The sequence below is a fragment of the Odocoileus virginianus genome, chromosome 29, assembly GCF_023699985.2.
Source record: "Odocoileus virginianus isolate 20LAN1187 ecotype Illinois chromosome 29, Ovbor_1.2, whole genome shotgun sequence".
NCBI lineage: Eukaryota > Metazoa > Chordata > Mammalia > Artiodactyla > Cervidae > Odocoileus > Odocoileus virginianus.
Genome location: NC_069702.1, coordinates 14,597,510 through 14,621,555, shown reverse-complemented (window position 1 = coordinate 14,621,555; position 24,046 = coordinate 14,597,510). Strand labels below are relative to the sequence as shown.

At 42.5% G+C, this 24,046-nt stretch overlaps 1 protein-coding gene across 9 annotated transcripts in view; it reads left to right on the top strand.

Annotated features, from left to right (window-relative positions):
- AFF1 (ALF transcription elongation factor 1) overlaps positions 1 to 24,046 on the top strand; it is a 198,645-nt gene that overhangs the window by 131,134 nt on the left and 43,465 nt on the right. For 6 of the 9 annotated variants that reach the window (XM_070458165.1, XM_070458164.1, XM_070458172.1 and 3 more), the window contains 4 exons: positions 8,648 to 8,692; positions 13,828 to 13,914; positions 14,840 to 14,876; positions 18,203 to 18,254. In XM_070458165.1, the coding sequence (XP_070314266.1) occupies positions 8,648 to 8,692; positions 13,828 to 13,914; positions 14,840 to 14,876; positions 18,203 to 18,254 (221 nt within the window). The remainder of the gene's footprint in view (positions 1 to 8,647; positions 8,693 to 13,827; positions 13,915 to 14,839; positions 14,877 to 18,202; positions 18,255 to 24,046) is intronic. The other 3 variants (XM_070458166.1, XM_070458170.1, XM_070458169.1) reach the window with 3 other exon arrangements.

Sequence of the window (24,046 nt, the reverse complement as noted above, 5' to 3'; positions counted from 1 at the left end):
CCAGAATTATGCCAAGGCCCTAGGAGATACTGGGATGAATAAACCCAGACCCTACATGTAGGAAATGGCAACCCACTCTGGTATTCTTGCCTGGGAAATCCCTTGGACAGAGGAGCATGGTGGGCTACAATCCATGGGGTTGCAAAGAGTTAGATGTGACTGAGTATGCATCCACTGCCTGTAGGAAACCAGTTCGGGGGAGACAGAACACCTTGGGTTACCATTTGGAGTTGAAGGTAGATGCCGAGTCAGGGTGAAGGAACTTCTGGGAATGAGCTACTAGTGTTTGTGACACCTGTGTTTCCACACTGCTGTCCCCTTTCTAGATCTTCCAGTGTGAGTAGGATTGCTTGGTCTTTCCACAGTAAACTTTTGTTGGAGGATAGCTGTAGCTGACCTATACATTCCTCATCATTGAAGATAGTCTTGTCCTTCATCAGTCTTTGCTCTTCTCCTTGAAACATTTACTTGGAGAACTATAGAGATGTCTGCAGTTAGTGTAACATTAATTGTGGTATCCTCCACACCTAGCAGACCAGTTTGACATTACAGAGGCTTCCAGGGAATATGTGAGTAATTCTTTGCTACATGTTGCCGCTTAATCACCTTTTTAAGAAAAATAGTACTCTGACCCTTGCTGTTGTTTGAAAATATTTGGGTAGAGATGGAGGGTGTTTCATTTTTTAAAGGAAGAGTTTGACAGTCAAAATTAGTTTGCATTATACTACTATTCATCTTTAGGAAAACTGCAAAGGGTGTCTTGTTCTCTGTTTTCTAATCCTTTATCCTTCCTTCTATATTAACAATCCAGTTTTCCTTTTTTCCCCTCTTTGTGCCATCATGCTCATGCTCAGTCATGTCAACTCTTAATGACCCCAGGGACTGCAGTCTCCTCTGTCCATGGGATTTCCCAGGCAAGAATACTGGAGTGAGTTGCCATTTCCTTCTCCATCTTTGTACTGTAAGTGTTTCCATAAATATGTCCAGGGACTTAAAAAAATTCTTACCTAGAATACTGGGTGTGGAAATCGACATTTAGATAGATCCCCGAAGGGCATGACACTCCTGAAGAAATAATACTGTTCAGCCTTGTGCTTTTTCCAGCCCGAGTAGGCACACCCCAGTGGTATGAGCAAGTTCTTGGAATTGGCCTCGCTATGTAGGTAATTTACTTTGTATTTACAGAATAAAACGAATTTTATATCAGAATCTTGCTCAGGCAGGCCTTTTGGTTTCCTCTTCTAATCCATCTCTGGGAAATGCTGATCATGGCATCTTCATGATAAATGCTTAGGTTTGTTTGTGTGGCGTTAGCTTTAACGTGCCTTGTCTTATTTTGTCCCCACAACAATCCTGTAAGGCTTTGTCTACGTCATATGCATCTGCCCGGTATGTAATAAGCATGACTGATTAAAAGAGAGGCCAACCCCCCCCCCCCCCCCCCCCAAATACGTGTCTTTCAGGGACTTTGCAGTAGTCTCATTTGGGAAGCAAGTGTGAAGTAGCCAGCAAATACTGGGCGAGACATCAAGTCCTAGGTTTGCCCGGGAGCACCTCACAGGAAGGCTGACAGTAAATCCAGGAACCGTTCTGTGTGCCGAGTGTTACATGGGGCAGTCCCCGAGCACCAGGGAGGAAGCTGTGGACAGATTCATTGAGATGTGTGTTTGGGAGAAGGCAAGTTATTGGGTCCCTAGAGGAAAGCTGATAGATCATAAGCACAAATGTGGCAGAGACCTTTGGCTGTACTTTTGAGAAAAAATGTTTATTCCTATATTTAAAGAAAAAATCTCAATCTAATCTTTGTGATTTTATTTCTGAATACATGATATATTTCATAATGCAGAATTGAAAAAGTGAAAAAACGGACTTCCCCTGTGGTCCAATGGTTAAGACTCTGTGATTCCAAGGCAAGGGGTGTGAGTTTGATTCCTGTGCAAGGAACTAAGATTTCAGATGTTGCATGGCCAAAAATAAAAATAAATTAAAAATAAATTAATTATTTTAAGATAGTAAAAAGATATACAGTAAAAAATCTTCCCATTATGCTAGCCCTCTAGCAACTTAATTTTCTTTCTAGAAGTAGCTGATGTTAAAGGCTTCTTGTGTTATTCCCAGTGGTATTTTATGCATCATAAGTAACTTGACATATATGTTCTCTTCTGACATCACCTTTTCATTTATTCAAATCCTGGCATGTGCTGCACCTGCGCCTTCCCCTCCCCCCTTAACAATACATCTTAGAGATTACCCAGCTCCGCGCATGAAGAGCGCCCTCATTCTTTGTCATGGTTGCATAGTATTTCTGTGTAGGGGCATGTAACACAGTTTTCTTAGCCAACTACCTAGAGATGGGCATTTAGATTTTTTTTTTTTAGTACCTTACTATTTGCAGACTAGACTGAAATGAATAGTTTGTGCATATATCTTTTTGTGCACTTAGGAGTTAGTGCTCGAGCTCATACTGCTGGGTCAGAGTTTGGGAAATTAGAATTTGGTAGCTCTTGCCAAACCGCTGTCTTCAGAGATTGTGCTGCGTTACCCTCCCACCAGCCCTGGAATTTGAGTGCCTGATTCCCCACCTCTCTCTCAGACGAGTATTGTCAGTTCTTTCCTTTTTTGTTTTGCCAATCTGATATGTGAAAAATAGTTTCTAAGAGTAATCTTAATGTGTGGAAGGAGAAAACAATGAAAAGCAGTTTCCTTTCTGTCTCTGGTGTGTTTACTTCTGTGTAGTTTGTTCATTAAGATGTTGGCTTATTATTCAGAGACGCTACAGCATTTAGAAAGTCTCTGAAGCTCTACAAATTGGACATCTGTTTTCATACTCTTGAGTTCAGAGGCTGAAAACCACAACGGCAAATGTTGATTGGCGGCCTCTGTGTGGCAGGCAGCATGTGACTGGTGATTCAGAAGGCAGACCTGGCCCCTGCCACCCTGGAACTGGTGATCTAGAAGCAGCAGAGATGGTGGGATGGGAGGAGCTTTGGCAGGAAAAGTACACGCAGCCATGGGCACACCTGCTCAGTTTCAGGAGTGAGGGAATCAAGGAGTGCTTCCCAAAAGGTGGTTTTTAATCTGCAACTCAGACTCTGAGTAGGACTCATCCCGACACAGGTGGGAGAGGGAAAGGGGTTCCACGGGGGCGGGAGGAGCGTGGCTTAGCTAGTTCGTTGGAGCTCGGTGAACTCCAGTGGTAAAGAATCCGCCTGCCAGTGCGGAAGACAAAGGAGACATGGGTTCCATCCCTGGGTTGGGGAGATCCCGTGGAGGAGGAAGTGGAGATTCTCCAGTCTTCTTGCCTGGAGAATCCCATGGACAGAGAAGCCTGGCGGGCTACAGTCCACGGGGCTGCAAAGAGTCGGACACGACTGAGCACATGCATGTGCGCGAGCAGCATAGTAGATCCATAGACTGAGCCGCAGGCTGAGAGGTGACATGTTGAGCTGGCCAAAAAGCTCATTCGAGCTTTCCATAAGCTCTTAGGGAAAGCACAAATGAACTTTTTGGTCAGCCCACTATGTTTGAAGAAAAACAGTGTGAGCTTTTGTTTAATATTCTAAAACATATGCTGACAGAGAACCATTAGGGTTTCTTTTAAAGCTATAATGCCAGTGAAGACCACCTTGATAATGTTGGCCCCATGTATTGATTTCACGGATCAGTGCCTCCTGAGAGTTTTTAAAGTTTCACATTTGACCTTCATACTAACCCTGCGAAGTGGTTAGGATTGGTAATATTATCCCTTCATTGCCACGAGGAGATAGTTCCAGAGAAGTTGAACCTTAGCCAGCATCGCAAGACCTGATCCTCAGCGGAGCCAGAACTAGGATCCAAGATCTCTTGGCCGCCTTCATCAGCATGCTGCCTCTGTGCTCCCTGCAGTTCTGGTTAGTGATAACTAAGCCTTTTTTGAGAACAGCATTGTTTAAAAAAGTGCTGCTCTGTTGAAACTTGAGAGACTTAAAACACAATATTGCCAGAGCCCCGTGGTCTCAGCGGTGAGGTATATTTCTTCCATCTGCCTCTTTTTAGCTTATTAAAACAAACTGTGTCATGCTTAGGGGACATTTACTGACATCTTTTATTTTGGTATTAGTGCATGTCCTTAGGATTACACAATGTCATTCCAGGAAGAGTGAGAAATCAGACCGAGGCCAGCATCGCTGCTTTTGCTGGTCTAAAGTACCCACAGTAGTAAGAAGCAGTTAAGGCTGATTACCCACTTCTTTGCACAAGCCCAAGGGAAACGGTACTCTTTGAAAAATGGTTTTGGTTTTGCATACGACAACTGGGATATTATACCCCTCTCCTTAAATACTAGTATATTTGTGTCTGGCCTGAAGTTGAGGTTTTGGGGACAGTCGTGTAGCAATATTAGAAAGGTGGGCTCAGTCACTTGAGTGCACTGTGTAACCCTGGACATGTAAGTTAGTTTCTTTAGAATTTAAGTGTTCATTTTTTTAAGTGGGGTAATACCACAAGATTGATGTGAGAATTAAGAGTATCATACAGAATTCCCTCAGATTTTTATTTCATTTTTCAGCATCTGTAATGAGGGATGTATCTACAGTTGATGAGTACATTTCGTGTCTTAACTTTTTCCCCTGCCAAGCTAATGATGGTGCACCTTGTAACAGATGGTATCAAATGGAGGAAATAATATTGGGTTGGCCAAGAAGTTCGTTTGGGTTTTTCCGTATTTCTATAACATGTTATGAAATAATGTGAGTTTAATGCAGTAACAAGTACAGTGTGTACTCATTAAGTACCTACTGTTTTTTCAGCTGAGTAGGATTTTGGTTCCTATGTTAAGGCCATACTCCCTGGGAAAGTGAGGGCTCCATCGGGCGGCCTGTCTATTATACAGGACCCTCAGATGTGCGAGGGCTTTCCATGTGGTGCTAGTGGTAAATAACCTACCTGCCGGAGTGGGGAGACTTAATAGACCCAGGTTCTACCCCTGGATCAGGAAGATCCCCTGGAGGAGGGCATGGCAACCCACTCCAGTATGCTTGCCTGGAGAATCCCATGGACAGAGGAACCTGGCAGGCTACAGTCCATAGAATCACAAAGAGTCAGACCCAACTGAAGCAACTTAACACACACGCAAACACACAGATGTATAGAGTAGCTAAGTTGGTCTCCTCTGCTGCTGCTGCTAAGTCGCTTCAGTCGTGTCCGACTCTGTGCGACCCCATAGACGGCAGCCCACCAGGCTTCCCCGTCCCTGGGATCCTCCAGGCAAGAACACTGGAGTGGGTCACCATTTCTTTCTCCAGTGCATGAAAATGAAAAGTGAAAGTGAAGTCGCTCAGTCGTCTCCGACTCTTAGCAACCCCACGGACCACAGCCTACCAGGCTCTTCCGTCCATGGGATTTTCTAGGCAAGAGGACTGGAGTGGGGTGCCATTGCCTTCTCCTGGTCTCCTCTAGGAACCTAGATATTGAGGGTGGGAGACTGCTGTGTGATTTGCGGTGTAAGTGCTGACGTCAGTGTTCCTGCCCCAGAAGGAAAAGTAGACAGGGAAGAACCCACAGACTAGAGCTTCTGCATTCATGCAGTTAGCATTGATTTTTGTTGTTGCTGCTTTTTAATCACCTCTTGTTCTTTGAGGAAATCTTACCTAAAGATGTCCAGTCTGAACTTGGCCCTGCTTCAGAGAGGTTGCTTGTTTATTCTTTGGCCCCAGTGTTAAAGGGAGAGCCTGGATTCTCTGAGCAGGGGTGGCAGGACTCAGCTGGATATGCTGTGGGCAAAGTGGATTTCAAGGAAGGGGATTAAGCCATAATGCTTTGTTGAAGCACTCCTCCCTTTTTGGAAAGTCTCCTTCCAGTGGCAGACTTGGAGGTGCCAAGTTGTACTTTTTAAAAACAAGGCAGCCTGTCCGTATAGGTCTTTCTTTGCAAGCACAGCTGAAATACCTACTGTACTCTAGTTTAGCACTATTTATCTTACTCTGATAGCAATAAACAATAATCTATAGAAAAAATTTCTTCAATTCTGGCTCGTCTCACGTAATAAAATTTGTAAGGAAAAACAGATATTTTAGTGACATCAAACATCTTGGCTAAGAGTTGATGGCTTGAGTAATATTACAAAGATCAGAAAGTCTTTTAGTCTCCTGACATGGCTGCTTCCTGATCCCATTCTGTTCAAAGCAGTGGGCAAGTGTTTTCTGCCCTCATTACAACTGTGCTTCACTATTTCATTGATTGCCAGATTTTTTTATTAATATTTTAAAAATTGAAATATAGTCGACTTACAGTGTTGTGTTAATTTCTGCTGTATAGCAAAGTGACTTAGTTTTATATATATATATACACACACAAACACACACACATACACATATGTTTTCTTTTTTAATATTCTTTTCCCTTATGGTTCATCATAGGATATAGTTCTCTCTGCTATACAGTAGGACCTTGTTGCTTATCCATTCTGTATATAATAGTTTGCACCTGCTAACTCCAACCTCCCACCCCATCCTTCCACCAGCTGCCTCCCCGCTGATCGCCGGATATTTTATTTATTTTCCTTTCTTATTTTTGGATGCGCTCGGTCTTTGTTGCTGTGAGTGGACTTTCTCCAGTTTCTCTAACCCTCCAGTGAGCAGGGTCACCTCTCTAGTTGTGATGCCCAGGGTTCTCTTGGTGCAGAGCATGGGCTCTAGGACGAGAGGACTCAGTAGTTGTGGTGCATGGACTCAGTTGCCCCACAGCATGTGGGATATTCCCACAGCAGAGATCGAGCCCTGCATTTTCAGGCGGATTCTTAACCACTGGACCGCCAGCAAAGTCCTGCCAGATATTTTAATTGAATTCTCATTCCAGCGGCAGAAAGGATGGCGGCAACTATTTAACCAGAGTCAGTAGTCGTCTGCTTTGTTCTGTTGATTTTACTTCAATTCCTAATTGTTATTGTTCCTAATGACACGTGAAAAATTGGAACCATAGGATATAATTGCATGTTTTACCCTCAGGTCACAACAGCATTCGTTTCTGACGTTTGTGCTGTAATGTTTTTAGACATTCCTTAATAGTCTTGAAAAATGAAAACTGATAAGCAAGTCCTCTTGTTAACATGCACAGTGCCTAAGGGCAGGTCCAGTTGGGCCTGACCCTGACTTATCTCCTAACTTTCAGACCCCTACCTCGAAAACAGCAAATTGCACATGTTTGAATAAAACTGGCTCTGTGAAATTTACATGTTTTAAAACCAGACCCAGGCAGGTCAAACTGCATTTGAAATTTGACGTGTCCACTAGATTCAATTCCAGGAGAGTGTGAATGCTGTATGCACTTTTCCTTTTCCTTAAGGAAACAGGAATGAGGAAAATGGTGGATTAATAAACCCCAGATCAGGAATTAGCGACCAGTGCCATATTAAATTACACACGAATGAGAAACGAGAGCCCTGAGAAGAACCCTTTTCCATCTACACTCAGGCTGTGAGGCAAACGTTGGACCAGCAGCACTTTCTACACCACAGGGGCAGGAAAAGCGTGTGTATTGTTGGGTGGGGGTGCGGGGGGGTTGTATAGGAGGGTTTGCCCAGGGCACTTGACTCCGGTTGACATAGAAAGTTGCTACCCCATTTGAAAACCACGAAGTTGGGGAATTTGTTCCATATCTCTAGTTAAGGATAAAGAGGTTTTTTTTTTTTTTTTCTTTTTAAAAGATTTTACTTTTCCATTGTCTTTGCACTTTATAAAGATTGGAAAGTGAAATTTCCTAAACATCGTGGTTATGACATACTAGCAACAGCAGCTGTCATTTCTTTACCCAGGAGTAAGCAAGAGGGTCTTTGCTCTAAGAAGCTAGGTAATCTCTCTCCTTAGGGTCTGTCTCTGGGGCAATATTTTGTGTGTGTGTGTGTGTGTCTACAGATGGAAATGCTGACTTCAAGTAGGGCTGCTGCTAAGTCACTTCAGTCATGTCCGACTCTTTGTGATCCCATAGATGGCAGCCCACCAGGCTCCCCTGTCCCTGGGATTCTCCAGGCAAGAACACTGGAGTGGGTTGCCATTTCCTTCTCCGATGTGTGAAAATGAAAAGTGAAAGTGAAGTCGCTCAGTCGTGTCTGACTCTTAACATTCAACTTTAAGACTAATTTTTGGCAGGTTAAACTCTCATTGTAAAATCTGTGCTTGATTGGAGTCTGACTTCCTTATTGTGGGCTCAGTAAGACATTCAGGATGATCGCCATCTTTGTGTTCATGTAATGTGGCTCAGTGGACATGTTGCTGCGAAGCAGGAAAATTACAGGTTTTCCCTTTCTCCCTCCACTCTTGTTATATCTATTATTCCCCTAGATTCACTAATGTACTCGTTTTCTTTAATATACACATGTTCCATCAGAAGCTCTTGACCTGCGGGTCACAATTCATCTGTCATTGTCTCCAGCAGAACCCTTTTTTTCACAATTAGGTCAGGTTTATCTCTGGTTTTATCTCATGATAGAATGTGAAGTTTCTCTTACTTAGTTTTTAGTAGTAATAAAAGGGGGGCCCTGGGGTGATTGTCCTTACAAGAAGTGTTGCTATAAGTACTAATAGCATCCACTAATACCAACACTGTAGTTATTTTTGTTTGTGTGCTAATCTTTGTTTTGTTTGCTAATCTTTTTCTTGCTTTTCCCTTACAGCAGACCTACTCCAATGAAGTCCATTGTGTTGAAGAGATTCTGAAGGTGAGATGATTGATAATTATTCCTCGCTTGAAGACACACTTAAGTAGGCAGACATACATTCATTTTATTTGACTTGAATGAACAGTTGATATTCTGAACTCCTTTAAACAGTTCACCTCCTCCCTATCATACCTCCCAAAGCAAATTAACCAGAATAATAACAAAGGGAGGCTTAGGAAACCATCAGACTCTCTGATGGATTTTAATTGAAATGAACTCTACAAACTTCAAGACATTTGGACCAGAGTTTTTGGACCCCTCCCTCAGGCTTTTCTGATAAAAAACTCAAGGGAATCAGTCACCAACACTCCCACCCCTTACCCCCCTAACCCCGCAGAGAGGAGACTCACTGTGTTGCTGCAGTGGGAGGCACCCCGGGTTAAGGAGTGCTTGATTTTCACCTCTTGGTGTTTTATGGGAGACACATCATTGGTGCGGGCCCATCTTCAATGAGACCATGAATTTTTTAAAGGGATAAAAAGAAAAACAGAAAATATATGGACATCTTTAGACCTCCCTTGAAAGGGTTATTTTTTGCTCTTGTTGATTGAGACCATGCTGGGAACATTTGTGCTGCCTCTACAAATACATCATTGAAGCCATTATCCATTTGTTCAGTTTTCCTTACACACGGATAACAAATTCCTTCTAGAATTCAGCTCCAGGGGAAAAAAAAATTCTCATGAACCAGCATGCTTCCTTTTTATCAGAGAATTATACAAACTGTTATGTTTCCCATTTTGGCTTTAACTTCCAGGAAATTTAGAGCTAAATTTAATGCTCAAGTTCAGTAGCTGTAATAACTGAGAGTTTTGTTTGTTTATTTCTCATTCCTCCTCTCTAGCTTTTAATTTTCTTCCATGTAACTTTTAGTGATACTCTCACTTTATCTTTTACTATAATGTTTCTGAATTTTGGTTGGTTTCTTTTTTAAGTAGAAGAAAAGTGACACTTGTACCTATTAATTTTTATCTCTACTGTATACTTTTTTCCCTCAAAATATATGTTTACCAGTTATTTTTGGCTTAATTTTTCATTGTAAAGTATTAAGTGAGTTGGTGCTGAAACCAGTAATTAAGTGTATTTGTTACCTTCTCATTTGTACAGCTTTTGACAAATGTGGTATCTAACCAAATGTTGGGGAGACAGTTCCATTAGTTTTGTTTTACTGTCTTTGGTCCCCTACTTTTATAGTTAGAATTTTCTAAGAAATACCTCTAAGGAAACATACTTTGTACTGGCTGAAAATGAGAATTTTTTGCCAATCAGCAAATAAGTACTAATAAGTACTCTTGATCGGGCTTTTGTTCTATCCTTTCCCTCTGGTATTTTTGAAATTCTTTGGTAAGATGAGTCATAAAAGTAATACACGTCTTAGTTGTAAAATATGACCTTAGCATTTTCTCTGAAATTGTGTATGATTTGTTCCATGGTTGTTTCAAAAGTAAATGCAACAATAATGATTATTCGTCTCCTGCATGTGTCAGATGCTTCTCTTGTGTTTTGATGCGCTATGTGACTTGTCAAGTCCTTTATGTAAGGTGATGGTATTAGACCATCAGGTGAGCAATTTTAATTTAATAAACTCGTCCATCTTCCCTTGCCTCTTTGCCAACATCACGTTAATGGGTTCTTGCTTACCTGGAAATCCTTGAAAGTAGATGGTTAATGCAAGCCACAGATGAGTGTGTTCATTTGGAGATCATAATAGAGAAAGTAAATTGCAGATTATGCTGGTTGAAGAGGGGCATGGATGGGCCTCCACTAGGTCACTGGACTTCAGTTTCCTCCTGAGTAAGGTGACAGCCCCAGGCTGGTAGATAGTAGATGACTCCAGGGTCAAATGCAGCTCTCACTCTTTGTTGTCCATCCAGATAACTTCCCTCTGCCTTGTGGTTCCTGTTCTTATCTCCTACCAGTAATTTACACAAAGACTGCCAGGAATCCTAACAAAGATCTTCTTGGGTGATAGAAACAGTAACTAGTCCTCTCCGGTGGAAATACTAAGAGTGGAAGTCTTTTACTGAAGGGGCAGTGAGTGGTAGCCTATGACTCGAGCAGACTGGCAGGGTGAGAAAATAGACAGACTCTACCAGAAACCGGGGATTGGTTATCAGCAAGGGTCCAGACGGGGATGGTGCCCTCAGTGAGCCTGTGAAACGGCTCAGGTTTTCCACTTCCAGTGCCACAGCCTGGAGCCTTTTGGGGAAGTTTCTGCAGTGTTGTTGTTGTTGTTGTTGTTGTTTTACATTATCTCAGTGCAGCATTCCGGGGACACTGGTCCAGTGAGTGGTAGCACCATGATTTGTTCACTCATTCATTTATTCAGCAAGTATCTGTGAAGACACACATACTTTTCTCAGCACTAGAATCAATGCCATAGGAATAGGAATCCCTTCCTCTCGTGAAGATCATGGTGGGAGAAGATAAATATGTAAGTGTCAGCTGTTGGTAAGCACTGTGAGTCTTAGAGCAGGCAAGTGAATGGACGAGAAAGCAGAGGAAAGAGGGCAGAAGCCTTGAGGTGAGAGCAGGTCGGCGTATTAGAAGAGGAGTGGTGAGTCTGGAGCAAAATGAGCAGGGTGGAGGGTGGGGGGAGATAGGAGCAATGGCACCTGGAAGGTCGGAAGCGAAGCAGGTGCTCCGTGACTTGCCCGCATTCACGTGATAAGCCATTGGTGAAGCAGGGGTTAATTCAGGGCCCGGCGATTCTGGGCAGCCTCCTCTCCTACGGCCCCAGTCCTCCTAAGGCCTAACTTCTCGTAAGCTCAGCGTTTAGGGAAGTATATAAATTCTTTTCACACTCCCAGCAAACCACTTAAGGCCTGAAAGAGTTTACACACTTTTCCAACTGCCTAATTTAATAGTTGGGAGCAGCCTTAGGCAGTGAGAGGACAATGGATGTTTCTTGGGAATCACTGGTGACTAAAAGGCATAGACACTGTTGGGATTCTAAAGAAATTCTTGGAAGACCGAAGGGTGGTACTTTCAGACGCCTCACTTATTACATGTTCTTACATCATAACCATCGTTTTTATGGTCCCACACCTTCAAGTATAGTCAGATAAATAAAACAGCAGGAAGCTCTTTGGTGCAGTATTGAAGTTCTTTAAAATCTAGGCTTTTAATTAAAAGATGTAGTGCTTTTAATTGCTTTCTCTGATCATATATTCCAACACTTTATTTTTGTTTCTTTGGTTTATGGTTTTCTTCATCTTTGGCCACATAGCTTGTGGGATCTTAGTTTCCCAACCAGGGATCAAACCTGTGTCCCCTACTGTGAAAGCAGAGTCTTCTTTTTCTTTTTATAGTACATTAAAAAAGAAAAAAACTTTTTGTTTAGTGTTGGGATATAGCCAATTATCAATGTTGTGGTAGTTTTAGTTGGACAGCAAAGGGACACAGCCATACACATACATGGATCCATTCTCCCCCAGACTTCCCACCCATCCAGACTGCCACGTAACATTAAGCAGAGTTCCATGAAAGCTCAGAGAGTGGACCACCAGGGAAGTCCCTCTAGCACTTTGTACTTTGGAAAAAGAACTGGTCTTCGCCTGCCTATTCCTGGGAACTGAGGCTTGGAGCATGCAAACCCCTCAGGCTAACCTGAGCAGCAGAGTTAAGATCCATTCTGGGACTTTGGCTCCAGAGCTGTTACTCTTTCCATTCTATTTTTGTTTAGATTTCCTCTTTTGTACTGAACAATGGTTAGTCAAGTGAGCGAGGGCATGATATCACCTTTAACAAAAATTCCTGAGGCCAGCATCGGTTACTTTGCTTGTCACTGTGCCAGGTGCTTTATGTCTGTCCTGGGCAGCTGCAGGGACTGGTGGGGAGGATGTGGGTGGAGGTGGGCCATGGGGATACTTTGCCTCCAGCTCCATCTCCAGGTCTCACAAGCATCAGATGGCATTTCTAGGGGAGATGGAGAGGTTGGTCAGCACTGGGGTAAAAGCACAGTGCCTTTTACAGGTGAGGTAACATGGTGTCATCTGCGGGCCCCAGCCTAGTCCTGGAGGGTTGCCTGCTAGACCTTCAGCCAGTTTTCCCGGCAGGTCTGGCCCATGCAGGGATGGGCTTCTTTCTCTTAGAACGGCCGCGGAGGGGCCGTTCCCTGCACTCGCAGCTCTCAGCTTCCTGGGGGACCTGCCCCTGACATTTTAGACCTCATTTTTCTCAGCTGTGAAAGGGAAGGTCTGGTGATAATCTCCAGTGGCTGTTTGAACTCTTGAACAAAGTGTGTGCATGCATATGTGTTGTGTGTGCATATTTGCAATTAGACACCTTTCATCTAACATTTTGTTTCTCATTTTTAAAAAAGTTATTTTTAATTGGGGGATAATTGCTTTACAGTGTTGTGTCAGTGTCCGCCAAACAACAGCGCGAATCAGCCGTAGGCGTACATGTGTCCCCTCCCTCCTTAAGCCCCTCCCACCTGCCCCACCCCATGCCTCTGGTTTTTTAGCCAGTGAAGGAGCTTAGAAAAACAGGACTCATGTCAAGAGAAACATATTAATTTGTAAAACAAATCTTGCTTGCATGTAAACAGTGAATAGAAATGAAACTTCTGTTAATGGAAAGGGCCAGTCGCTTTTTAACGCCTTCTCTGCAAAAGTTCTTATGTCCTAATAATGTGTACCAGAGAAGGGTCAAATCCATTAAAACTCTCCCAAGTGGAACAAGTGACCTGAATTACTTGTTTGCTTAAGTCAAACAGGAAAGTTCTTCTTCCTTTGAACTTAAATAATTCCAGGAAATGCAATAAAGACGCTAAGGGAGAAAGAAAGCATTGAGACAGGACTGAGTGTTCGTAGTTACATAAGCCAGTAACACCTACTACCGTTTTTTATGCTTCATGCTGTTCAGAATGTTCAGACCATTCATGTTCTATGCTCTTGTTTTTCTTCTTCAAACTGATCTCTTTTTAGTTTTGTTTGTTGGAGAGCTTCAGCTTTTGAACAGAGCCCACCAAGTAGGAATTTTTTTTTTTTAAGTCACTGAAATAACTTTTAAGATTTTACTTTCCATTTACCATCACTCCACTGTGCATTCCGTTTAAAAAGTTGACTTAAGTAGCAATAAATGTTCTATTTATAATTTACTTTTTCTTCCCATTCCAAATCTCTTTCCAGGAAATGACCCACTCATGGCCTCCTCCTTTGACAGCAATACACACGCCTAGTACAGCTGAGCCCTCCAAATTTCCTTTTCCCACAAAGGTAATTCCTTACGAGTCTAGCAGGCACTGCATCCACACCAGTGACAAGGTCTGAAGTATTGCTGTGTGCTGGATTAATCAAGTACTATTTATTGAACTCTTTAGAGAATAGGTTAACATTGCAATTAATTTAGCTCCTAAAGTGCTTCCTAATGCTTTCAAATGCTTCTTCACTCTTCAGTTATGTCAATAAGAACGTCTTACATGTGTGTAGGATTTTGTAGAGTATGAAAGTAATCAAGACCTTATAATAAATTCTTTTTTTTTTTTTTAGAGTCTTTTCCTTAGGGGGAACAACAGAGGTACAGAGGGAAAAGTGAGGTGGCATGTCTGTTTCCTACTACAGAATCTAGGTACAGACAGACACACTTTTATACTTGTCACACCTCCTGCATTGCTTCAAAGTTTAATGTGATCAGCTACATTTGTGGTGGTTTTAATAGCAAGGTAAATTGCCGACTTACAAGATTCTGTTGAAGTATTTGTGATCAATATATTAAAAACATTGCCCTTTTTTTTTTTGGTTTTGGTTTTTGTACTTTTGGATAACCTTCAGAATATAGAAATGTCACCTCAGATCTGTGTTCATTCCAGCCTGGTATACATGCATATTGTTGACATATTATCACTATTCCTTTCCATGATGTCATTGAGATTTTAATCTACCCAAACCAGAATTTCCCATGTTAGATACTAAACATATTTTTTAATGATAATTTTTTTCTTAAAAAATATTCATTATTGATTTTAAGGTAAAGCATTATACTTTGGAAGGAAAAATGAACTCTAGGGAACAGCAGAAGACAGAAAACCCATTTTATGTAAAAATTAGATTTATCAGCATTGATCAGATTCAGCAGTGGCACAACCTTGGATTTACAAACCTTAATATTTTATTAACTAGAGATTTTCATTTTTCTTTCTAGGATTCTCAGCATATCAGTTCTGCAGTCCCAAACCAAAGTAAGTAAATATGTGGAACTGATTATGGCATTGGAGAATAAAGCATGTTTTTTACTGTTTTAATATAGAAAACATTCATGGAAAATGATGAGATTAACCTCAGCAGAGATGAGGTTAAAGCTGGGAAGGGCAAATATAAAGCTGTTCTCTAGGTGGAATTTCAGATTAACACAAAGAGCTAATGAAAGTGTCTTACTAAAGTACCTAACAAATATAATTTGGCATTACCTGACATGCGATCAATATCTTGAGAGTGACTCTAAAAGCATTGTTACCCAGGAATTGTATAAAAGAACAGATTGGAGTATTTTCTGTGTTTCTTGTATTTATTTTAAACAAAAGAAATTTCTGCAAGGAAGCGGACAGCTTCTTTAGACCTTCTGTATATATTGGCCATATAATTCTTTTTTGGTTCTTTAAAATGAATTGTAAATACTGGAGAATTCAGGAGGAAACAGAACCTTAATTGCATCTAGCCTTTCTCTTCATCCGTAACCCTTTGGTTCACTAAATTCTTTGTTTCCCAACTATATCCAAGGCATTTCAAGCCTTACAAAAATGACTGATGTACTTCCAGTCATTTAGTTCATCAACATAGGGTAAGTGCCCAAGCTACGATGCTTCGGTCTTCACAGGACTTAGGGAGGCCATAGTAAGCTGTGTGGTGTGTTTATATGTGTGAGAGAAGGTTGCTCATAGATATTCCATGAAGGTAACTCTTCAGATCTCTCCATCTCATTCTTTTCCCTCACTTATATTTTTCCCTTGATTATCCAGTTGTTTCAATTGCAAGGATTTGAGGAGAACAAAAGAGATGAGGAAAAACAAGAAGTGGAAAAGTCTTCCTCTAGAATAGGGGAAGCCTATAGCCTAAGGGTCAAATCTGTTGCCCAGCTAGTTTTTGTAAAGAAGGTTTTATTAGGACACAGCCATGCTCATTCATTTATTGTTAGTCCCACACTATATAGCAAGCAAAGTTTAAAATAGTCACCATCAGACCTTTACAGAAAAAGTTTGCTGCTCCCTGCTCTACAGATACTGAGTAAGACCTTGTAAATAATTCCTAACTAAATTTCCCCCAATTGCAGAGATATGGACCTGACCATCTTGCATGGTATTGGGCAGATTGGGAAATCTCTGTTTCTCAACCTCTTGGCAGCCTGTCCAAAGATAGACTACAAGTGAAGTGGCACAGTTCACCTGTGGGCAGGACTGCTCTGTACCCCTGTCCTTGCTTCTCCACCCCCCACTCCCCCCGCCACACGCTCTAGGGCTGCCAGTCATGCATATTATATGCCTTCTACTGAGTCACTCACAGCCTGCATGATTGCTACCTCCTGGTTTAAAAAGACCCTGTGATCCTTTAAATTGTGTAATTTCTCCTTTTACCAAAATACAGTTGAACTTGGCCAGGGGTGGAGGCCCTCCAGGCCTGTGGAATAGTGTAGGCTGAGTCCTCCTTGCCCTGATGAGAAGTTTTCAGATGCTGGCAGGTCTTCTGTAGGTCTGGGCTCAGCAAATGCTTGTTACCTTGGGGTCTTCTATGCTGCTGCCATTTTGTCTATGGGTTCTGGAAAGCTGGTTTACCCCTGTGAGAATGTGGGTGGGTGTAGGGGAAGGCGCTGATCGGACCCGAGAGGGGTCTGGTTGTGTGTTGCTTTAAGATGGAGTGGAGTATGTGCAGATAATAGCTTTCAGCAAAGTGAAGCGTGACATCTGTTTCTCAAAGTATGCCCAACAAGCAAATTCAAATTTCATGAAAACTTTTGGAATCTGTAGAGAATGAAGTGGTAAAGAACCCGGTTGCCAAGGCAGGAGACAAAAGAGACGGGAGTTTGATCCCTGGGTCAGGAAGATCCCTTGGAGGTGGGCACAGCAACCCACTCCAGTATTCTTGCCTGGAGAATCCCATGAACAGAGGAGCCTGGTGAGCTGCAGTCCATGGGGCCACAGAGATTCAGACATGACTGAAGCGATTTAGCATGCATGCACACAGAGAATGAAGTACATCCCATCTATACATCCCTGTATGTCCCAGGATTTATGTCCACATGTGCAAAAAACACAGCTGCTTGAGGATTACCAGAGCCTCATGGAGCTTAGGACCTGGTCAGGATGTCTGTGTGGGAGCCTGTGTGCGTGGACTTTAGCCCCTTTAATTTGTCATCCCAGCCCTAATTTGCTAGCCCGAAGGGGAAATGATCTAAAAATACCAGGTAAGAGCTGCTGCCCCCATGAGGACGAAGGCCTGAACTGCAGTTATTCCAGGGTCTCCTGGGTCGTTTGTGGTTGCTCTAGTCCCCGCTTCTGAAAGGCACCCTTGTTACCATTCAGCTTCTGCATCAGGTCCAGACACAGCACGGTCTCCCAGCTGCCCTTCAGTCTCTACACTTAACACTTCCTGTTCCTTTCTGGGTTGTGTCAGGTAGCACCAGCAGGTTACTCTTTCTGAGAAACTGTTGTATCGTGCCCTGGTGGCGCCTCAAAGTGTTAACGTCCCACATGGCCCTTGGAGCCCTCTGACCTCCCAGGGCCCCGCGTGCTGCCCTCCACACACTCTGCACCCCAGCCTTCCCCTTTCTCACCTGCACCATTTCAGTTGCTCCCACGTTTCCTGCCTTCCCTCACATCGTCTCCTGCCTGAGAGCCGCCTTCACCCTTATCTCCCTCTTGCCCACAGTCATTTCTGCTAAAAAATCTCACCCATCCTTCGCAACACACACAGTTAATTTTCTTTCTTTTCTGATTTGCCTTCTTTCATCACGACCAATGGAGTGATGAATCTCTAGATTCCCAGGGTGTTTCATTTAGATGATGGGTTTGTGTGCTGATCTTATGTAGATGCATGCTCCTATTTGCTGTCCCTCAGTCAGCTGTATGCTCATTGAGGATGGGGACAAATGTCTTGAGCATCTTGGTGTCTAAAAGGCAGTTTGTGACCAGCAGTTGAATGAATGAATCGGGGGTGTTGAAAGATGGGGGGATAGGTGGGAGCACAGGTGGCCAAGGACAGAGGCTGTGAAAGAGAGTGCTAGCAAATCGCTGATGGATGTGTGACATCAGACCAGGTGGGGTGGCATCATGGTGCGGAGGGGTCGGCTGCCAGGGTAGTACTCAGGGTTTTCCAGTTCTGAGCAAGCCCTCTCTCAAGGTGTAACATAAATGTTATTTGATAATAGCTCTCTGTTGACAAAATTTAAGTGTACTAAGTGTCTAGGTGAAAAGGTGGTGGGGAAATAGCAGGAAAAAAAAAAAAGAGGGGATTTATAACTAGCAGTCTTGTATTTGTCATTATGCTCGTCTGATCATTTTTCCCTCCTCCACAGAACAATATGATACATCTTCAAAAACTCATAGTAATTCTCAGCAGGGAACATCGTAAGTAACATGCTTTTGTTTATTAAAAGTTTATAACGTTATAATTTCCCATGTAAATCTGTTGCTTAGATTTTTTCCCCCCCTTGCTTTCAAAAGATGACTCATAAAACACTGCTGAGTTGTGATGGGAAGAAATGACCTACATTTCTACTGGGGTTAAGTTCTCCCGTTGAAAGTTTAGGCACCTTAAGCATTTGCTAAGGGGTTTTCTCAAAAAGAAAGGCATTTGAGCCGTTATTTACATGTTAACTCTGGAAAATAGAAGGTTTTAGCTTTATAAATTTCAGTCTTAAATAGCTTTAGCTTTTGGAAGCAAATCTGGGGGGATGTGCACAGTTTCAGATTTTCTGCCACTTTTTTGGCCTCGTTTTAACTAATAAAGAATGTCTTGCTGCCCAGCTGTTCTTTATTAAGGCCAAGTAAGTCCAGATATGTTTGGGGTTTTTGAAACAGTTGAAACTACATAGTAGAGAATTTTAAACCAGCATTTTGACCTAATTTGTCATTTCTTGGTGGTATTGAAGTAATAATTCTTTTCATGACTAGCAGTGGTTCAGCTAGTGAGTGAGGAGATCTTTCTTGCCTCAGATATTTGATCAGTTACTAACACAGCATTGCTTGTCTCTGAGGACTTCAACTTTCTTCTTATTTTAAGGCCTAGTATTTGTCCCATGCATTTTTGGAAGGCGGTGCTGTGCTGGGTTGAGTATTTTGGAAACTGTATAGTTGAGGCAAAGAGGTGGTTTTCTGTCTTCACCATGACTGAATATGAGACTGGGTAAAATAACTATTTCCAGTGCCCGGTCCTCGATGTAGTTACTTTGACTTCTTGATGATAAAGTAAGAAAAAAAATAGTTTGGTTATTTTTGTTGTTGTTGTTTTTATTGTTGAAAAGAAAAATTTATTATAGTTTCCAGGTTGGATTTGGGTGTATAATAAAAACCTGTTGATGAATTTTTGCTTTATTCTCCTTTACTAGAAAAAAAATTAACCCTATGTTAGTTATTCTTGGCCTTTTTGTTGTTGTTGTTTTTGCCTTTTCTTTTTCCCTTTCTTTTTGCTTAAAGAAAAATTTGTTTTTACTCCTGCATTCTGCAGCTCGAGAATCACCGCCTTAGATTGCATTTAGAGGTGCAGGTGGTTGGTTAAGCCAGTTGATGGCTGGTGAAGGAGCGACAGGACGCCTCCAGGGACCACACTCACACTTGCAATAACCCTGTGGATGCTCTGTGAGTTCCCTCAGGCGCTACACCTTGTGCTCTTGATGTAATGGTTGGTAGTAAAGGCGCATAGACCGTAAGAGGGTCCGGCTAATGTCTTTATCGAGGGCAGCGAGGGAGGGAAGGCAAGTTGAAGCGCTTGCAACCGTACAAGAACTGGGCAATAAGAGCAGAGAGCAGGAGCTCCCTGAGGAGCAGAGCGAGCGGGGGCAGCTGCACCCAAGGACGGAAGGGGCTGTGTCCTCGGCCGGTGTGTGGAGGGAGAAAGGCAGCTGGATCTGACCCGGTCCGAGCTGCCCCTGCCCACTCTGGTCTCCATCCACTTTCAGGCTGAGGTCGTTCGTAGGGACTCAGAGCCTTTTCTCTGACCATGTTGCTACTTGGGGCTGCTCTCCTGATGAAGTGAGTTAAACCACTGAAATCAGAGGTGTCTGCAACTTTGTTATATGATATATGCTTATATCCTGTGACACGTGTAGTGTTTTCTTTATTTTTTAATTTGAAAAATTTTAAATAATTTACATGTATATTTATTTTTTGGCTGTACTGGCTCTTCGTAGCTGTGCAAGGGCTTTCTCTAGTTGCAGCGAGCAGGGGCCACTCTCTAGTTGTGGTACCTAGGCTTCTCACTGCCGTGGCGCCTCTTATCGCAGAGTGTGGGCTCTACGGCACTCGGGCTCAAATGTTGTGGTGCACCGGCTTAGTTGCCCCGTGGCATGTGGAATCTTCCCGGACCAGGGATCGAACCTGTGTCCCCTGCATTGGCTGGCAGATTCTTAACCAGTGGACCACTGGGGAAGTCCCTGTAGTGTTTTCTGGATAAAAACTATTGCTTTGCCATGTATAAAATTAACCTGGAGAAGAACGTTTGTTTTGATCCTAATAGATTTGGAGAAGGGAGGAAAGCAGGGTCTGGTGCAGGTAGAGAGAACCAGAGGGGTGTGGGAGAGAGAAGTCTTGAGGCTGGATGAATATGGTGGGCTGTATGCCCAGGGGGTTGGCAGTGTTGATTAGTGCCGACATGAAATGTCCCAATGGGGAAAAGGTTCACTTTTATGGAGATTGGATGACAGCCAAGTCCCAGTTAACTCTGTGGAGTGCAAGTGTTGTTTCAGAGTTAGTATGGCCGATCTCTTAGCGCTCACAGGCTCATTTGATCTTGTGTCAGCTTGAAGTTCTTTGACAAGCAGTTAAACTGTCTGAATGGCCCAGAGCCTGGCAGGAGACCGTCTAATGCACTTTGAATGTCAGGAAAGAAGATGTTAATTTCAGGGTCATTTGTACTTTGGTTTTAAAAATCAATCTAGGCCTTAATACTTTTTGTTTCAGAGTTCCTAGTACTTGGGCCTCCTTGCAAAAGTGGAATGATGCTTATAAAAGGGGGGAACAGAGGACCTGGTACTGGAGAATAAGCTGTGGAGAGTCTGTGTTAACTTTTAACATCTGTCCAGACTTGGGGGCAGTAGCCAGGTGGTAGAAGATGTAGGTGTGACAGAAATGTCTTGAATCCGTTACTTTTAATCTATGTAGTTGAAACTCTAGTTAGCTGTCAAGTGATGAATTCATTCTACCACGCACCACAGGGGAGGGATTAGCTAGGAATCCAATGCTGTTTGCTCCCAAGTTTAGGGGAGGGGATGTTGATTTAAGGGCTCCTAGCTTTGGAATTCTCTGCCTTTCTAAGATAGGTCTGTTGAGTTCTCAGGGCGCAGTACAAAGTATTTTCTTTTTCTGTACAGCTGTTATGCCCTTTGGGCTTCCCAGGTAGGTGGCTCAGTGGTAAAGAATCTGCCCGCGAAGCCGGAGACAAGGGTGCAGTCCCTGGGTCAGGAAGATCCCCTGGAGGAGGGCGTGGCAACCCACTCCAGTATTCTTGCCTGGAGTATCCCCATGGACAGAGGAGCCTGGTGGGCTACAGTCCATGGGGTCACAAAGAGTTGGCTATGACTTACTAACAACAGCCACATTATTTCCTTCGTGTGTGTGATCGTGGGTAGTACATTCAGACACACTTTCCTAGTATCAGTGCTTTTGCCAACCTCTCAAAAGGGATAACGTGCTAGTGTTTTAGAAACTATACAGGAGTTGATGGGCATTGTTGTGACTGACTTGCTTCTCCTTCCCACCCTCTACCTCCCCCCACGTTGCCAGGTCCTAACTAGATGGTGCCCTCCTTTATGTTTGTTTTTGCTGCAGAAATTATCAGTTAGAGAAGTGAACAATTACAGCAATTTGAAAATATAATTTTTAAATATATTTATTTACGACTGTACTGGGTCTTTATAGCTGCACAGCATGTGGGATCTTCCTGGATCCAGGGATCAGGATGTCCTGCATTAGCAGGTAGATTCTTTACCACTGAGTCACCAGGGAAGCCCAGCAATTTGAAATTTTTATCACTTACTTGGAACATCTCTTTTCACATGAGGGGAACCATTTGAACCTGAAGACTGGGGTTGGGATTGTCCTGGAAGTTTGATCGGGATTCACTGGTGGCTTAGATGGTAAAGTATGCATCTGCCAATGCAGGAGACCCAGGGTTCAATCCCTGGGTTTGGAAGATCCCCTGGAGAAGGGAATGGCAACCCATTCCAGTATTCTGGCCTGGAAAATTCCATGGACAGAGGAGCCTGGCATACTACTGTCCATAAAGTCCCAAAGAGACACAACTGAGCGACTAATACTTTCACTTATATATGTGTGTGTGTATATATATATATGTAAAACTGAATCACTTTGCTGAACAGCAGAAATTAACACAACATTATAAGTCATCTGAACTTCAGTTAACAAAAAAGTTTGTGCTTTATGAAGGTGTCTCACCTGAGATCTTTATTTCAGCTGACAGCTTTGACTTAAAGGGCTATTTGCTGATAAATGTTTGAAAGAAGTATTAATAGTAGAAGTTACCCTAAGGGGCTAAACTTATAAATTATTTGTCCTTGCGAGTATACCCCTGTCCCTTATTCACAGTTCTTCAGCTCTTTTGAAAACAAGGAACATATATTTGTGCTGGTCAGTGATACATTTGTACGTCTACCTAAACCTTCAGCTTCGCAAAATGGAAATAAAGAGCTTTTCATTAATAATAATAATTCTTGGTTCTCAAATATCTGGCATTGCTAGAAAAAGATGCACTCTGTTTTTATTCCCAACTGAATAAGTAATTGTGAATCCAAAGTTACTGGTATTCATAATTATTTTAGTGACCTAGATATAGAAGAAAATGTTCTGTTTTTCAAGAGAAAAAAGTAGAGGTATTAAATGAAAGAGAATAAGGAACATAGCTTTTTTTTTTTTTTTTTTTAATGAGTTACTATTAGCCATGCTGTGGAAGATGTGAGAATTTATAATACTGGGTACTGAAAATTTCCATGCTTGGGTGAAAGCAAACAAGTGGTCATTCTGAACAGTGTTTGAAAAATTTGCTTATTTCAGAATTACAGTTACCGGAACACATAAATCAATATTTGGAAAATGGTAAAACTCCCAAATGCAGAAGCACCTCCTTTCATGGTAGAATTGCAGTCTTTTGGAATAGTCAATTTAATTCTTGGATTTCTGGCTTTAGTAGACCATATTCTAGGCTCTCATGCAGGACAATATTTAACTTAACATTGTATGAAAATTTATGCTAGGGACTTGCTTAATATTGAAGGGATATTCTGGTGAAGCCATGAAATGACACACATATATGTATTTTTATATTAACTTTTTGGCTGTGCTGGGTCTTCATTGCTGTGCATGGGCTTCTCATTGCAATGGCTTCTCTTGGTTCAGAGCACAGGCTGTAGGCACATGGGCTTCAGTAGTTGTGGCAGGTGGGCCAGTAGTTGCCCCAAGGCCTGTGGACTCCTCTCGGACCAGTTACTGAACCTGTGTCCCTGATTTGGCAGATGGATTCTTAACCACTGGACCACCAGGGAAGTCCAAAGCATCTTTTAAATAATTATAAAAAATACTGCTAAAGTGCTGGACAGTCATCTCCAAAGTATTCCCCTTGGATCTATATATATTTCTCAAATGATGGTTTGAACTATTCTGGGAGCACCCCTTTATGATAATATATACTTGGTCTTAGACCAAAGGTCAAATGAAATGGACAAGAAGAATAAGTTTATCAAGTGCCTGTTGTACAGTAGGTGTTACGTAAATGAGTTTGTTTATGTTATGCATAAGAAAAATCATTCTCATTCTTTAACATGCTTTGACCCCAATTATATAAATATTATTCTCTGGGCTTGGTACCAGGCAATTTGGAGATGCTTCCAAAAGTTGCCTCCATTCATTCATTCAGTACTTAATTCTTAAACATATGCTGTGTGGCTGGTGGTTGGGGAAACAGTAGCCAATAAGATAAAGCCCTTGTCTTCCATGCCTTGTAACTAAATGCAGGTGGCATATAATACAAACTAGGTGATGTGATAGGGACGGGCTTGAGGAGGTATTTGGGGGTGGTGGTGGTGTTGATACTTCTGGGAGGCTCAGGAAAGTGTCTCAGAGTAGGTGGCATTTGATCTGGAACCTGAATGGTGAGAGGGAGGCAGATAATACTTGCCACCTTAAAAGGG